We start from the raw sequence: 16969 nt of genomic DNA on the forward strand, positions 1-16969 counted from the left end.
ATCTTAGCAAGAAGAACACCCGGGAAGCTTTTTGCAGGAAGACGAGAAGGTGCAATACGAGAGCTGCAGCAGGGAGCCTTTGGCAGGTGGCGGTGACGCACAGAAGTTACTTTGCCTTCGGAAAGCAAAAAAGCCCTGTCTGCTGTTTATGTAGGTGTATTTTTGTTATCTCCCTTCTCCCGCAAGAAGTTGCCGGGGCCGCGCAGCGGCGGGGAGCGGCGGCGGCTCGCCCTGGGCGGCAGCAGATTATGGTGGCAGCGCAGCAGGAGGAGCGGCGGCGGCGGTAGCAGCAGCCCCGATCCGCGAATGCGTTTTGCATTTACGGTCGTCGCTGGCAAGTGCCACCTGAAGATTCGGCAGCTGGGCAAGGACCGCTATCGTTTTAAAGGGGAAAACCCCGACGGGGAAGGAGTTAACGGGAGGAGGGGGCAGCGCCAGGTTTTGTGCGTGCTTGTGGGGAGAGGGGATTGGTTATCATGGCGGATCGGACAGCTCCTAGATGCCAGCTCCGTCTGGAGTGGGTTTACGGGTACAGGGGTCACCAATGCCGCAACAACCTGTACTACACGGCGGGCAAAGAGGTAGTCTACTTCGTGGCTGGAGTCGGCGTGGTTTATAACACCAGAGAGCACAGCCAGAAATTCTTCCTAGGGCACAACGACGATATTATCAGGTAAGGGGGTTGACTTTTCTTGTGGTGGGGCGGGGTGGGGTTTAAAAGGAAGGGAGGAGAATGTAGGGCTGGCAGAATACCCCCCTCCTCGTTTCTCACAGCTCCGCTTGTACCTGTCGTTTTAAAGCAGCTCAGATTTGTTATCAGCTGTCTGGGTAAAAGCTGGGTATCTAGATTTGATTATTATTAGCACAGCTTCAAAACGTTGCTATAATAACACAGAAGGTAAGTTTTTCTGTTGCACTGCACCAAAGGCAAAATAGATTATTTCTATATAGAAATGCAGTGGGAAGATCTTAGTGCAACAGTGCTGCAAAATTGTGGATCCAGCAGCTAATCTCCCCAGCGCTGGGAACCTGTATCACCGATTCTGATGTCTTAGATAAGGAAGGTGTAGTTCTCTTTACACCCAGCACAAGAGTGCCATAAACCTGGCCATAAACATACCGTTCTGAAAATTTCCCTGAAAAATCAAGTAGAGCTGTTGGTACTCCAATCAAAATAATTCCGAGTGTGCTGGTGCAAGATGGCTACAAAAGCACAGGTCTTGCTACTGATCTTGCTAATTTCTTGTCTTTCTTTCAATTTCTGCTTAAAAAGTGAATTTAATTGATGTTACCATACTACAGAAATACTAACTTTATTGCACCACACAAAGTAACACAACAAAAATGTGGTTCCAGAGCTCAAGATAGCCTTTTAAATAATGTGTTCAGAATATAGAAATTAAGTCAGTAAATAGAAAATTAATGTTGTCTCCACTCCTGCTCTATTCCTGACAAAAACCTGAAACTAGAATATCCTCATAAAGGGAGTTGCATGGTAATGACACTCCTCTGAGCACAGCTAGCTGCTGCCCTCCCTATTCACCTGAATTCAGAATGAATGAAGCATTTGCTTGATCAAAATAGTCCCAGGTGGCTCATGATGCAGTAGTACTGTGGAAATATATGCTGAAGTCAGAGTTCTGACACTGGGTAACAAAATCACATAATTGTCATACAATCATTCTGGAGTCTTGTTTACAGAAAACCATCCACTTTTCCCAGTGAGAGCTTGGCTGCCGTGTCTCCTAGTAGCGTTTTTCTCCTCCCTTTTATAATCTGAGTTAAAGCAGTGCCATTTCAAGAAAATTCGGTGCATGTGGTTACAAGTTTATTGTGGTTTCCAAGGTGTTACCACTTCCAGAAGGTTATTCAAACAGACTATTATGTGTTCAGATAATTAAGAGAGGAATGACTATTTCAGATGCATCCATGGTATCATGAAATGCAAGTTTTCTTTACTGCAGGGACATAATTTTTGATACTCTAGGGGATATGAAGTGTAATCCATATAGAGAGCAGTATGTGTAAGCTAGTGTTTGAATTCTCAATAAATACTAGAAAGATAACTTGTCAAGACACAGCTGCGTGTATCCCCTATTTTTTTTATACTTGATAACACTTCCCTGCCAAACCCAACTGTGTTGGACAACTTCTGTGCCTTGTCTTTTAAAACATCTCATATTAGGATACCACTTTTTGGCAGTGTCACATTTAGAGCTTAAAATGGGAATAGGAAGACTGTCAGTGCCTTGTATTTGTACTTTGATACTAACTGTGCTTGGTCTACTTTTTTTTTTTTTTTTTTTTTTTTTGTTTTTTTTAAGAAAACTAGCAATCACCTGTTCAAATTAGCAGGTGTTTTGGGGATTCATTGTCTGTTCAGTTAGCGTTTAACTAATGCTTTTGAATGAAGAGTTTTCTTTCATCTTGACCTGGATCAGAGAATTCTCTAGGATGACCATAGTTTCTGTAGAGGATGAAATGTTTTGTCCCAGAAAGCATAAACAGGGCCCAAGATGTCAGTTGATTTCCATTTTTAGTGGCCAAGAAAAGTTGCTGTCATAAGGGTTTTAAGGAAGGAAAAAGTTGTTGTTTAAGTGTCTCCGAAATGTTGCTAGAATATTCTGTTGTCGGCATCTGTTAATGTTTGCCTCTTCTGCCTTTGATGTGCTTTGTAGACCTTATTGTGGAATATCCCATCACTGTCAGTACTTTAAAGTCAGTGGTTCCTTGTATTGAGTATTGCTGATATATGTAATAAATGCAGGAATTTAAATGATTGCACTTCAGGCTTCACAGCATCAAATAGAGTTGAATGAGATGAATATAATTTTCCTGTTTTTCTGCTTTTGTTGTGATCTTATTTCCCTGAGACTACCTTCTCAGGTAGACTACCTTCTCAGGTAGTGCACGTATTTGCAGTCCAACAGACTACTTCCTAAGGAGGTTTGAAACATACTTAAGAAAAAAAAAGAAGAAGAAGAAGAAGAAGAGAAAAAAAAAAAAAAAAAAAAAAAGGAAGAAAAAAGTAGAACTTGCAGACTTTGGAAAAGATTGCAGAATCATTAAGACTGTAAATCCTTTAAGTGTGCAGAACCCCTTCCAGTGGTTGCCATTAGCTCGTCCCATGCTGAAAGCTTTCAGCAAATACTAGTTTGTGGAAATAAATGATGAAGCCGTTATTCAGAGTGTTGAGAACATGTGCATTACCTTAAAAAGTTTACTACAACCATGAAAGCAGATACCTTCCCTTGGTGAAAAGGTCACATGTAAAGGCATATGCTCACTGTTTTCACAATTTTAATAGTCTCATCTCTTGCTTTGTATCAAGGTAATGCAGTTGGATGTAATTTAATTTTGGCTATAATAGACCAGGCTGTTGGATTAATGGAGAAATGATTTATATATGAAAAGTTCCCTTTGTATAAGGGACTTAATGCACTGCACTTGGCTAGTAAGGTATGTAAGGATGGTAGTAAGGATGTTCAGGGTGTGAACAAGGGTATGAACAAGTGAGTTCTGAAGTTCATTTCTTGTGTGAGGCAACTGCAAGGTGCTGTACTTCCGAGCTCATCCTCCTTTAAACTTCCTAATGAGATACAGTTCTGGACTGCAGAGTTTAACTTTGAAGTGAGTTCTGCTTTGTGGAGGGGTTGGACTGGCTGCCCTCCAGAGCTCCCCTTCAAGCCTGAAGCATTTTATGATTCTTTTGTTACTTCCCATTATATAATGTTATTCTTCTTGCACATTATTTAATTATTTCTGAATAGCTAATGCTATTGTTTATCAAGTACTGTAATTATAAAACAGGATGAGAGCATGTGGTTGAAATGGGTAGAATTGGTTCTGGTCTCTGACTACTAATGAGTTTTATTTGGACCCTAAAAATGCATGCCAGTTATGAAGTTTGCAGCTTTGATGGTCAAGCATGACCTAGCAGCCTGGGGGGGTGAAGGTCGGAATATTCCTGTTTTCTCTAAGCTGAGAGCCCTGTGTTTTACTCTAATGCCTATACTACAGACCACAAAGCAATCCTGAAGTTGCTTGCATGGTAGCTCTGTTTGTTCTTGAAACGTGATCTAGCTGAAGCATCATAGCTAATGTGTAATAGCTATGTCCAAGTCTAGCTATTGCAACATTTTCATGTAGAAAGGGTAGTACAGATTGTCATTATGCACATAACTTATTTTCATTGAATTTGGTCATTTGTGTTTTACAGGATTAGGTTTTGGAAGTTGGAGACTTTTCCTTCCTGAGTAACTTAGAAGTGGGCTTTACAGCAGGCCATTGTAATGGCTGTAAGTTAACATCTCAGCAAGAATGTTGCATCCGTGTAGTGTTACTGCCTTCAATGAAATTCATGTAGGATTTATGTTTAGTATTACTGCTTGCAAGACTGGATCATAAGTTTTGACTGTAATTGAACTCTTGCAAAAAGAACAGGTTTTCTCACTCTTATTGTGCGTTACTTTTATAACAGCAAGCAATTAGATGTTTCCTTGTTTTCATTGCCAATAATGTCTGCAATATTGAACAGTTTTCCTGGATATGCAAAAACTCACTGAGAGAACACCTTTTACATTGTACTGAAGACTTCATCTACAATTAGTAGGTTTCTCATTGTTTCTACCTTACATTCTGAACGAGATTGTGAGTTGTTAAGAACAACTTAATAATGATACGACGCTTATGTTTAACTTGACAGATACCTTCATGTATATGATATGTTGTGGTATTATGCAGTGTGGTATATGGATGTGGTATATGTTGTGGTATTATGCACGTTATATCACATTATGTGATTTTTTTAAAAAATCACATTTCACTTTCTAACTGGCTTAAAACAAGTCACCTGTAAGGTAGGGAGGGATCTGCACAAGAGACTGCTCCCTTTCTCAGGCACCTCTGTGGTGTTTGCTGCCTGGGCATGTTACCTGGTAAGCCAGCCTATTATCTGTGGATACCAAAGCATGTTGTTTATGTAAGGCTGCTTACGATGTAATAGCGATGTAGGATTTATCAGAATATTGCTGTAAGTATGCTGGTGTACGTGTTCTACTGTGCTGACAGATTGAGATTAAAAATGCGGATGTGCCAATAGTTATGAGATTTACTTTGCTGTGAGAATGACTGGGGGCCTGGTTTGTTCTTTAGAGTGCTCTTTTCAAGAAGCTGGATTCTTATTAGAACGTGACTGTTTTCTTGTCTTTCTGTAGTTGGGGGAAAAAAGAAATACGATTGCTTGAGGCAATGTCATATGTTGTTGACAATAGTAAACGTAATTTTGGAATAAGTAAATTGATGGCAGAGGTTCGCAAATGAAACCCCCAAAGTGAAAATACCAAAAATGTACTTGAATAGTTTTATTCAAATTTATGTATTATAATATTTATGCTTATAGAGGGTGCTTATTTGAGTGGATCTAAAATAATTAAAATTTACGTAGAATTGCCACCTTCTTGATGGCAAGTTACAGCATTTGTTTCCTATAAAATGATACTCAAGTTAATGTTTTTATTTCTTGTAATTGTATGGAAAATTGTACTGTCTGTAGCTTGTGTTTAACCTGGACTTTAGTCACAGAAGGACAGGCTGAAACTGTCCTTCTTCAGGACACCTGAAACTTAGCAACCAAAAAAATAGGAAAGTAGCAATGAAGCCAAACGAGACTTTTAACAACAGAATTTCCAGATGTGTTTCCTATGCAGGTGCTATACAGGTACCAAAGCAAAGCCATTACAACTTGAAAAGCAGGATTGTGGGACAGCTAGAGTGAAGCAGAGTCTGAGATCTGAGTATACCAAAGTGATTTGGGAAGTGTTTTGAGACTGTAGGTTGTTAAAGGATTTTCTTATTATGGAAATCCTTAAAACCCCAGAAATGCCCAAAATAAACTAATTTTATCAGCTTATGGCTTATTCTACATTCAGTTTCAAAAAAACAGGGGAAAATGCCTGTTCTTTCAGGACATTCTGGTGGCTGCTCTTCTATTTGCTCTGTTTGACTGCTATGGTATGTTAGGATTATAAGCTTTTACTGAGGTGTGAGTTGGCATAGATATTTCTCGTAAATATCCATATTAATGCATCAGATGTGGAATATATAGTTACAACATCTTATCAAATATAATTTTAAAAGCATTAGTTAAAAAGATAAAAGGTTTAGCAGACATTTATACATGTACAATATGTCTGTGAGAATGGTTGTCTCTTAACCACTTTATTTAAACAGACTAATCATTATACATCCCAGTGAGACATCAGATATAGTAGTAGGAATATTAGAAAGATTCACTGCTTGCCCAGTCACAGTTTGTGTGTTTGTTTGAACAAGTGAAAAGGTGGTTGTTATTAAAAATTGCAAGTAGAGTTTTGAGCATTTACATCATTAGTTAGATTTAACTCGTTATCAAAATGGAAAAGAAAAATCTTGTTCAACAAAACAGGAAGCACTTGTATTCTTCTGCAGAAAGTGCTTGGATTGTTATTATATTTCTATCTTTACACAGTTGAAAAATGACAAGCATTTAAGCCTTTATCAGCTAGTGTATTAAGTTTTTTTCATTGGATTTGTGAGAAGAAACTCATCACACAGAACTGTGCATCTTTTTTGAAGATCAAGGTTTGGGTATTCATTAATCTTATATTGGAGTCTTGGAGTTAGAGATCTGTCATTTTACCGTCTTCCCATTGCTTACATTAGTTTATCTTGAAATTTAAATTACTATTTTAATCTAGATGACTAGGAATCTTCAGGTGTGCAATTGCTATTTACCATCAGTCATAGGAAAATGCCTTTTTGTGAGTCATTCTGAATTTATCTTGGTCATTCAAAGGATGGGGATGGGGAACCTTTAGGACAGTTCTGTATTACTGTCTTCTACAATAGGACATCCTGCAAAAAGTGTACAAATTTTAACTTCTACATAAGTTCATAAACACAAACTGTCTCATAGAGGTCAACCTCCAAGAACTATTCTTTCTGTCTTTCTTAACCTGACTAAACAGATTTCAGATTTATATAGGCAGTTTCCAGATACTTACTTTCTTGATTCCAAATCTTGATTATTTTATTTTATTTTTGCCAGGAGGAACTACAACTCTATTAATTTGTTTTTTCATTGTGTTTTAAAAAAATTGTGTATTTCAGCACTTAGTGCAGAGTAACGATGCTTGGGATAACTTGTTTGTAACTGGATATGACAAGAGAGAATCATCTTTGATAAGGGCTACAAATGCCCTTCTTACATCTTCACCATAGGAACTGGCAGCCAAGACTTCGCGGATGCGGAGGTGTAGGTTGCTATAGTCCACGCTTCAGCCTTTTTCTCAAGGACACAATGGTTGCAATTCCTTTGAAAATGGAAGAGGGATTATTATTATTATTATTATTTTTTTTTAGTTTATGCAGAGAATTGCAGAAGAGCACTCCTCTGCTATAGCGTCTCCTTAAGAGTAGAAGCAGGGTTTTCAGCTTGAGGGAGGTTATTTCTTAAATAAAAGTCTTGGGTGATGAGAAGAAACAGCAGCAATACTTCTGTTAACCTCTGTAGAAGGAACAGTTATTAGGTAGCATAAATATTTCAATGAATTCTCCTCAGTGGCGTTAGTACTAGGCTTAGGTGTAGTATCCACAGGTTTTCTTCAGCTCAAATTGTTTCTGCAGGATGCCTCTTACAGGAACCTTAGTACACAACAAAAATGTAAAATTTGTATTTTGTTTATCCACCTGAAGTCTTTAATTTGGAATAGCAGCTTTTTTTTTTTTTTTTTTTTTTTTTTTTTTTTTTTTTTGTGATACATTTTAACTCCAAGAACATTCGGTTACCTGTAGTTTGTCTACCAAAAGTTGAATTTGAGTTTGTCTTTAGAGGTGATATTTGTAACGGCCCTGGAATGAGACCTTTGGAGCTTTATTTCTTTGTTTATAATCTATACTAGATCTGACCTTCAGATCAAATATGGATTGTATGTTTTTCTTGAAAAATGACATGATGAGCCAACCCAGAAGATCTCTAAAGGAAACATACTTCACCCCTGCTGTATCTTCAGTGCCAGTGCCATCACATGGATCTGGGGAAGAACATTACAGTATTTTTGTCTGGAGTTACTGGTGATGTGAGGAAAGGTTTAAATGCATTATGCAAATATACTGGAAATAGAAGTTACTGGTTTAGTTTTCTCACCACCCTACGTTCTGAATAGGATTGTGCAAGTTGTTAAGAACAACTTGTTAATGATGTTGTTCTCAAAACAAAGAGGTATTGCTATTTGTCTGATCTTGTGTAGTGGTGATGCTCTGAGCTGTATGTTTTTGCAGTCTTTTGAGATTTTTCACATAACTGAGAATTCTAGCTGTATGTAATTAAGTTAGCAGTCAGAGATGGACTTAGTGGTGTCAAATTTTGACATTCACATTTCAGAATTATTGCTGAGGTGTTTGGCATTTACTAATGTGATTTAATATAAAATACATCAAGCTCCTTTTAACAGTCTAACAGTATAGTGTACTTTGGTACACTGTATCTTATTGATATAATTTCTGTTGATGTTGAAGTTTCTTCTTTCTTTTGAGACAGATGGGTTGTCTTTATTTGAGAATGGAATACTCTGAAACTAAGATGAAAGAAGTGGAATAGGAAATAAACTACACTCAGAGACAAATAGTAACCTCCTTGTTTTAGTTGCCTAACAATCCTAGTTACAATTTTTTTTCTGAATTTTTATGAGAAATTTTGATTGTCTTCTTTATTTTCAGCAGACCTGAATGTTGAAGTGGCAGCCCTACAAAGGAACTGCTGACTAGTAATATTGTTGTATTACGTCAAAAGTGGTGGTGTATTTATACAAAGTTGTTTGCCTTGCAGTCCTCAGAAATTGCCTTCCCTATGCAGAGATGAAAAATGCAAATGTCATTTACTCTTATATTGTCTTTGGTAGTAACTCATGTGCAAATATTCATTGCAAAATAAGGGTATTTATAACAGTTTCAGGAAAGGTGAACTGAACTCTTGAAGAATTCAGGATACAATGTACCATTTCTTTTCATCTCTCACTCTTTTTTTAAATGTCTTTTTTTTTTTCTTCTCAGAGTGATTAAGTTAACTGTAGTTAAAAAATGCAATAAAACATGCCTTCAGCTAATTACAACTCGCAATTCAAGTTATGGAGTTTCATCCTTTCACTATGATTAGTTAGACCATACTTTATTCTACATTAGACTAAAGATGAAAGCACAGTCAGCTTCTGTCTGACCATTCCTTCATTTTTTTTCCAATCCCTGTTTTTTGAAAGTTATTCCTAAAGTATCTAAATGAACATTTTGCTTAGTTCTCCAAATGCTGGAATGTATTGGAACTATATATGTATTGGAACTATGATTAGGTAAGTTGAGCTTTCTGCCTTCTGTCTTGCAGAATATAAGTAAAGAAAGGTGATTATGTGTGACAAATTACGTGGCCAGTAGGACCAAGTATTTGCCTGTTTTTATGCTGTTTTTGAATATGTACTAGCATGGCTGCATTTAATCAAGATTTTGGTCTATAGCAAAATAGTCTATAGTAGGTCTGCAGCAGATTCCTGGAGGATTCTGAGATGACTTTCTGATCTTTTTAGATAGTGTTTTGTGTGTTTTTTTCTTTTTTTTTTTTTTTTTTCTTTTTTAACACCCAATGAAATGCTGCTCAATGAAGCTACTCATTCTTTTAGCAGCTTTAGAACAAGTTTGCAATGTGCAATTGTCATGCTCTTGGTCCAAGGTTGTATGCATTTAATTAGAGATTACTGCTTATGATCTGAATCCACTTCTGCTGGTAGAGGGTTTTTTTTGTGTGTGTTTTGTTTTGTTTTTTTAAAGTATTGACAACAGGAAAGCCTTGTCTATGTGGGCCACAAGTCTAAAAGGATATTCTATTGAGTCATTAGGAAAGCTATCACTTGTTGAAAGAGCTATTTGAAAGCTTTTTTTTTTTTTTTGTTAGGCTGATAAAGTTAAATCTGGGAATTAAATATAACCATCTCAGTTAGGCAAAGCTACTTTGGGGATGGTGAGTTCTTTGTTGTGTTCCTTACAAGAGCACTTAAAGTTCAGTTTCTTCTTTCCAGGAGCTAAATAATGTAAATTTTTACTGGGTGGTTCTCTTTGCAGATTAGTGAAGTATCTAGGAGGTAGCCTTACTGTACCTCTGTTTCCCCCATGGTCTGTGCACCTGGCACCTTCACTGGTGGCAGACTGGGACACAACTTCTCTTCAGGCAACTGCGGTTCTTTTCTGTGGTGTGAAAGAACATAATGGTGTGATACAGATGAGGTGCTAACCTAGAATTACTAATTTCAGGCTGATTTTGAAGACACATTCTAGTTTGGGCCTGCACTGGCTACATCGCTTTTAAGTCAGGAAGCAGGTTTTAAAGAATTATATCGGAGCTACATGGTTGCAGGAAACAGCCTTTAACAAAAGATGCTCAAAGTCCATTAAAATCACAGCTAGGAATACTACTTTCTGTAGTTTCATGGTAGTTTAACATAACACCATAGGTCTGGTGTGTAAGTATTGTTCATCAAGTAAAGTAAATAATTTAATAAACATTAAAAAAAAAAAAAAAGCAGAACATTATTACAAGAGGTGCACATATTCCTTTCGTGATATTTTCACAACAGGTTTTCCCAGAACGTTCAGGTAATGCTGTTTCAGGGAACCTGCTAGATGCATTTGCTTGAATGTAGAAGCCTAGAAGAAATGAAGTATGCACTGAAGTTTAACATAGACATTGCATTTATAGTGGTTGAAAGGTTGGTTTTCCAAAAGCTTACAGAGCCTTCCTGGATGTTTTTAGAAGATTAAGATTAGTGGACATAGACTCAGGATATAAATATTTTTGCACTTTGAGACTTGAAAATAGTTTTGAGTCTTTAAGATTGTTAAATAATGTTGTTAAAGAAATGTCATTATGCTTATTTTTTTGTTTTACGCATAGCACTTTATTCTCCTGTTACATTTCCCGTGCTTTATAATTGAATTGGTTTCTGTACAACATTCAGAATCTAAAATTTTTGGGGGCCTTCTTTTGGATATGGGACTCTTTTGCATACATAATTTTGGATATAAATTACATCACAGATCTCAAATGAAAATTAGCATTTCCATTTTATTTTCAGTGGAAATTTGACATTTATATTGCACTAAAAGGAATAAAATTAGCTCAGGAGAGCTAATTCTCTTTATTTCCCTTCTGTTAAGTTAAAAGAACAGACTTTTCAGAGTTCTTCACATCTGTGTTAGGTTCATTTTTTTTCCACCCTCTTCAGAGGAGCCTCCTTCACTCTGCCAAAGAGAAGCTTATGGACTGCAAAGCCTGCTACACCAAAGCTGGCCTTCATGAACAGAGCTGGCCTGATGCTAGCTGCAAGAGGGTTTGGCTTTCTTTTTTCTTTTTCTATATACACTAAAAAAAATCCAGTGGTGGCTTAAGAAATGAGTCATGGTGACACCAGTATAGGCTGAAGATCTTTGGGAGCAAAAGAGGTGGGGGGAGAAAAGCAATCTGTAGGACACTGTTTAAGGATGAACACTTAAGTGATCTTGGATAAATGGAAAGTGGGCTAGGAGTACTAAAGAGTAAGAGGATAAACCAGTAATAAAGCCGCTGTCAAGCAGTTAATATTCATTTCATATGCATCAACATGTAAAACTTTAGCTCTGAGTAGGACAATTTAGACTACTATACCACAAATAAGCACTGATAGCCTACTGTATTCATAAAAAAACAACCACAACAAACAAAACTTCTGATTATCAAGTTGTGATCACAACAAAGTGATTTGGGGCTAAGGCTAACGTTTTGGATGTAATTAATTTCTGATTTTTTTAACCTCCTGACCAGTACACTGATCCCTTTGCTTTTCCTGAATTGATGAATGTTATACAGCTATTGCTTTGCCCTAAAGTTGCTTAATCTGCCCAATTGCAAACTGCTTGCTGGGGCATTGGTAACAATTCAGAAGAGTTACTGCTAGTATTCTAAAAAGCACCTATGTGAATGCTAAGTACTTTGCTTCACACAGGACATTTTGAAGCAAGCTGCTTGTAGGCCATACTAGAGATCTGTGTCAATGTGTTTGCTACATACAGTTTTGGTCTTCCAAACATTAACTTATTTTTTGGTCTTGGTATGAGATTGGTGCTGGCAAGATAGTGACAGGGATGTTTGAGCAGATGTTTGAGAAAGGCAGTAGGTGCAAAATATTTCAAAGAGTAGTCTTATGCTGGCAATAGACATCTGGAAAAGATGATTTAGCTGTAATTGCCACCTTTAAAATTATATTATTTTGAAATCAGACTAGTCAGAATAACTAGTGTATTTATTAGCAGTAAACTTACTAGTAAATTTATTAGTGGTGGGGGCAGGTGATTATTTTGAATCCAGTAAAAGTTTTGAAAGCTTTTACATTTTTGCTATTAAATGTGTTTTGAGAAACTGATGAAAAAAGGTAGTATAGTGTCATGTACCATGTATAATTACAGTCACTGGATATAGATTAATCCCTATGAAAATTCTCCATAGCCTCTAGTTTAAATTTATCCAGTGACTCAGTAAAGGTGCTTTATTCCTAGTTAAGGTTGATTTCAATAGGTCTCTTGCATACACCTTTCTAAACTCGGATAGCAATCTTACGTGAGTTTATTACCGTACATGCTACTATTTTTGTTTGAATAAAATTATTAAATCAGAGGTAGAACTGAAACGAGAAAATGTTCAGTCATTCCTGCCATATATCCCGGTAAAGTAAAGACTAAAATTAAAAAAACAGTAATGGGACATGTGCCTGCATGTAGAGAGAGGGAAAAAGTAACTATTGTTTTAAGAAAAACTGAGGTGTGTTAACGAATTTCTATCTGATGAGCTCCAGATACTGACATTTTAATGAAACTGGCATTTCATTAAATCCCTTATATTCCTGAAGGACCCTAAAGATAGAAAGGAATCTAACCATAATTTTTGATAACTTTTTGCTGTGATGAAAATGTATTGGTCTGGAATTTTACCCTGCCACCTGAAAGAAATGTTAATTACTGGAAGGAGTACAGAGACACTGAATCCTCACAAACATATATATATATTTTTTATTTGAGCAGTGAATTTGTATCATTAGAATATCACTATTTATCACTGGCTTACAGGTTTTGGACTATTTTGATATTCCTGTAGCCTACAACAGCAATAGCAAGCAACCTAGCTGTTCTCATTCATTACTGGTTCCATTAATTATATTTTAGCTGAAGATGAACTGCTAATGAAACCACTTCTGATACTAGAACATTTCTCTTATGACTTAATGTGCCAGTCATGAGGCTAAAATGACTTGCGCCTTTTAAAAATAGTCTTTCATAAAATTAATTCCTTTCTGGCAGAACACTAATACCTTTAGCAAAAGCAATTTCATAAATAGTGACTATATTAAAAAAATAGATGTGAACTAGTTTCTTCTTTTGAGATAGAGCTTAGCTAAGAACTTTAATTTGAAGGGGTTGTGTCTTTTTGTTTATTTGTTTTCTTGTTTACTTTTTTCAGGGCTTCTATCGGAGTTTCAGATTTATAACTTATTTTTCTCCTTGTAAGGAGCTTGATTTTGGGGTAGGAGAAGGAAATAAAATACAGCATGAAAGAATATTCTTTTCAGTTTTGTTTGTAGAGTGAATGGAGCGTGCATACTACCAGCTATACTACCACAGGTCTAATACTGATTTTTGACTGCTCACCTCCATGGCATCACTGTTGTATTACAAAAAATGAAGGAGGCAATAAAGAGTTTTTACAAGCAGCCAGCAGAATTGTTACAATAGATTCTAAGGAAGGTAATTCCTTTCTTCACATAGGTCATATTCCCAACTACTGTGTTTTCCTGTGTTTTCTTGCTATCTTTTCAGCAGACCCTTTCTTTTCTGTAGATGTAGAGAAGAGTTCTTTGAATGATAAATCTTAAAACGCACATATGGCAAAAGCCTGCAGTTTCCAACTCTTGGGCCAGATCAGTTATTTCAGTGTATATTTTAACACTTTATTACAGGATAGTTTACTGTATTGCTAGAGAAATTATAAATAAAAATACCATGTACTATACAGAAAATCCATGACTTGCATTAACACTGAATGCCAAGAATGGGGTAACTTTTTTTTGAAAGCTTGTCACAGAATCACAGAATTGAAGGGGTTGGAAGGGACTTCAAGAGATCATCGGGTCCAACCCCCCTGCCAAAGCAGGTTCCCTAGAGCAGGCTGCTCAGGTAGGCGTGCAGACGAGCCTTGAATATCTCCAGAGAAGGAGACCCCACAACCTCTCTGGGCAGCCTGTCCCAGTGCTCCATCACCCTCACTGTGAATTTCTTTCACATGTTGGTGCGGAACTTCCTGTGCTCCATTTTGTGGCCATTCCCCTTGTCCTGTCCTCACAGACCACTGAAAAGAGGTTGGCCAAATCCCACTGTTTTCCACACTTAAGATATTTGTAAACATTAATAAGATCCCCTGCCCTATATAGCATCCATGATACCATAAGCTAGAGAGAAAACACAGAGTATCAGAAAATGACATGCAGTAAAACAGATTATAACTGTCTGAAACAACATGCTGCTGCTAGGCAGTTACATAACTGCGTGAAACTCTTCAGTGTCCCCTGCACTACAGAACCTAAAATACAGCAGAAAGGTCTCAGCCGAGGTTACACCAACTGCTCTGAGACTTCACAGTGGACAGAATTCTAGATTCAGAATCCATGCTCTAAATAGGTTGCGAAGAAATCAAGAGAAAAAGAGAAATAATAGTAGGCAAGGGAATGAGACGTAATGCTTGCATAAAAACCAGAGAAAATCATGATTTCATTTAAGTCCTGTTTAAAATGAATCCTTTGGATAACTATATTCTCTCTGAAATAGAGCATTTAGTGGATTTTGGAGTATAATATGTTTCCAACACCTGCTCTTTCATATTTCTGTCTTTGGCTGCACGTTCATTAAAACAGGTAAAATTAGTAATTATGTGGATAATTAATAACTATATTGCATAAAAATTTGGGGGCAAGGAGGTGTCCTATATTATGATGGTGCTCAGTGCCACCAGTTCTATTGAAGAAGAAATAACCTGAAGCTGTTTGTGAATACCTTTTTAAAACTTGTGCTTAGTCATTCACCAGAACATAAAGATTAATGAATGCTAAAAAGGGTTGGCTGAGATTTGGGTACTTGGAAGTGGATTGGAAAGATGCACAGAGTAGATCCAACAGTGCAAAACAGAACTTCCTACCTAGATAGATATTTTGAGCCTTTTTTTTTGTTTTTAGTTCTGCAAAGATAAAAGTACTTAAAATAAGTTCAGATACAGAACATATTTCTTTGAAAACATTACATCCTTAGAAGCACAGATACTGTTGGGTTCTAGGGAGAACTCTGATTCCTCAGCAATTTAATAGTGAAAATTTTATCTATCATTGCTTATGTAAAGCATGAATTTAATTACATGGCATTACTTTTAATTTGAAGTTTACTGAATTTACATCTTAGAACAATTCACTTTCAAGTAACTACAAAGCAGTCTTGTCAACATTGCTTACCTCAAGATAAGATACTGTCAAGTCAGATTGTACATGCAGCAGGTGAGTTTTGAACAATCTCTCAAGTATTCAGATAGTTTCTTTCAGTTACCTAGCTTAGGTGCTGCTCAGGAAACTAAAGTCAAGAGCCCAACTTAATTCAGTTGTCAAAGAAGAACAGTTTTCAGGCAGGCAATTCAAACCTTGTCCAAGTTAATTGCCTAAAATAACCTTAAGTAGAGGTACTGAATGATTTCCCTTCAAATTTTTTTTCCAACTCTATTTTATAGCCAGCACAGAAGGGAAGTTAATCTGATTCAAAGAGCATGATAAATTTCCAAACTCCTCCTTCATTTTTTGCTATTTCTCTCATCTTTCTGGAAAGTTATCAAAGGCAGTATTTTCTTTTCAGCTATTGTGATGGCTCTGAGTACTATCTTATGTGCTAGCATATGAATTGCTCTGTTAATGCAGATGGATCATTTTACAAGCTTACAAGTAAGTTAGTCTTCAGTGGGTATAATTTCTGGAAGCACTTTCCAAAGCTTATTAATACACAGAGGGAACTGTGATGTGGATCTTTAAATGTGAAATGAAGCTATTCTCTTAAAACATAGAATCATAAAAATCATAGAATATCCCAAGTTGGAAGGAACCCATAAGGATCATTGAATCCAACTCCGGGCACTGCACAAGTCTATCCCAAATTTTAGACCATGTGACTAAGTGCACAGTCCAAATGCTTCTTAAATTCCTACAGGCCTGGTGCAGTGACTACTTCCGTGGGGAGCCTGTTCCAGTGTGCGACCACCCTCTCGGTGAAGAACCTCTTCCTGATGTCTAGCTTAAACTTCCCCTGCCTCAGCTTGACACCATCCCCATGGGTCCTATCGCTGGTGACTAAGGAGAATAGGTCAGCGCCTGCCCCTCCACTGCCTTTGGTGAGGAAGCTGTAGACCATGATGAGATCTCCCCTCAGCCTCTTTTCCAGGCTCAACAGGCCAAGTGACCTCAACTGCTCCTCATACGTCTTCCCCTCTAGTCCCTTCACCATCTTCTTTGCCCTCCTCTGGACATTCTCCAACAATTTTGCATCCTTTCTGTACTGTGGTACCCAGAACTACACACAGTACTCGAGGTGAGGCCGCACCAGCGCAGAGCAGAGTGGGACAGTCCCTTCCCTCAACCCACTAGCGATGCCGTGCTTGATGCACCCCAGGATACAGTTGGCCCTCCTGGCTGCCAGGGCACACTGCTGGCTCATATTCAGCTTGCTGTCAACCACAATCCCCAGACCCCTCTCTGTGGGGCTGCTCTCCAGCATCTCGTTGCCCAGTCTGTACGTATAGCCAGGGTTGCCCCATCCCAGGTGCAGGACCTGGCAC

General features: G+C 37.5%; 1 protein-coding gene across 2 annotated transcripts in view; it reads left to right on the plus strand.

The window, feature by feature from the left end:
- Positions 1-476: 476 nt before the first annotated feature.
- EML6 (EMAP like 6) overlaps positions 477-16969 on the plus strand; it is a gene marked incomplete at both ends in the record, with an annotated part of 130181 nt that continues 113688 nt past the window's right edge. For both annotated transcript variants that reach the window (XM_084283939.1, XM_084283940.1), the window contains one exon: positions 477-673. In XM_084283939.1, the coding sequence (XP_084140065.1) occupies positions 477-673 (197 nt within the window). The remainder of the gene's footprint in view (positions 674-16969) is intronic.

This window comes from Netta rufina (genome assembly GCF_964035555.1).
Source record: "Netta rufina genome assembly, chromosome: 3".
NCBI classification, from domain to species: Eukaryota; Metazoa; Chordata; class Aves; order Anseriformes; family Anatidae; genus Netta; species Netta rufina.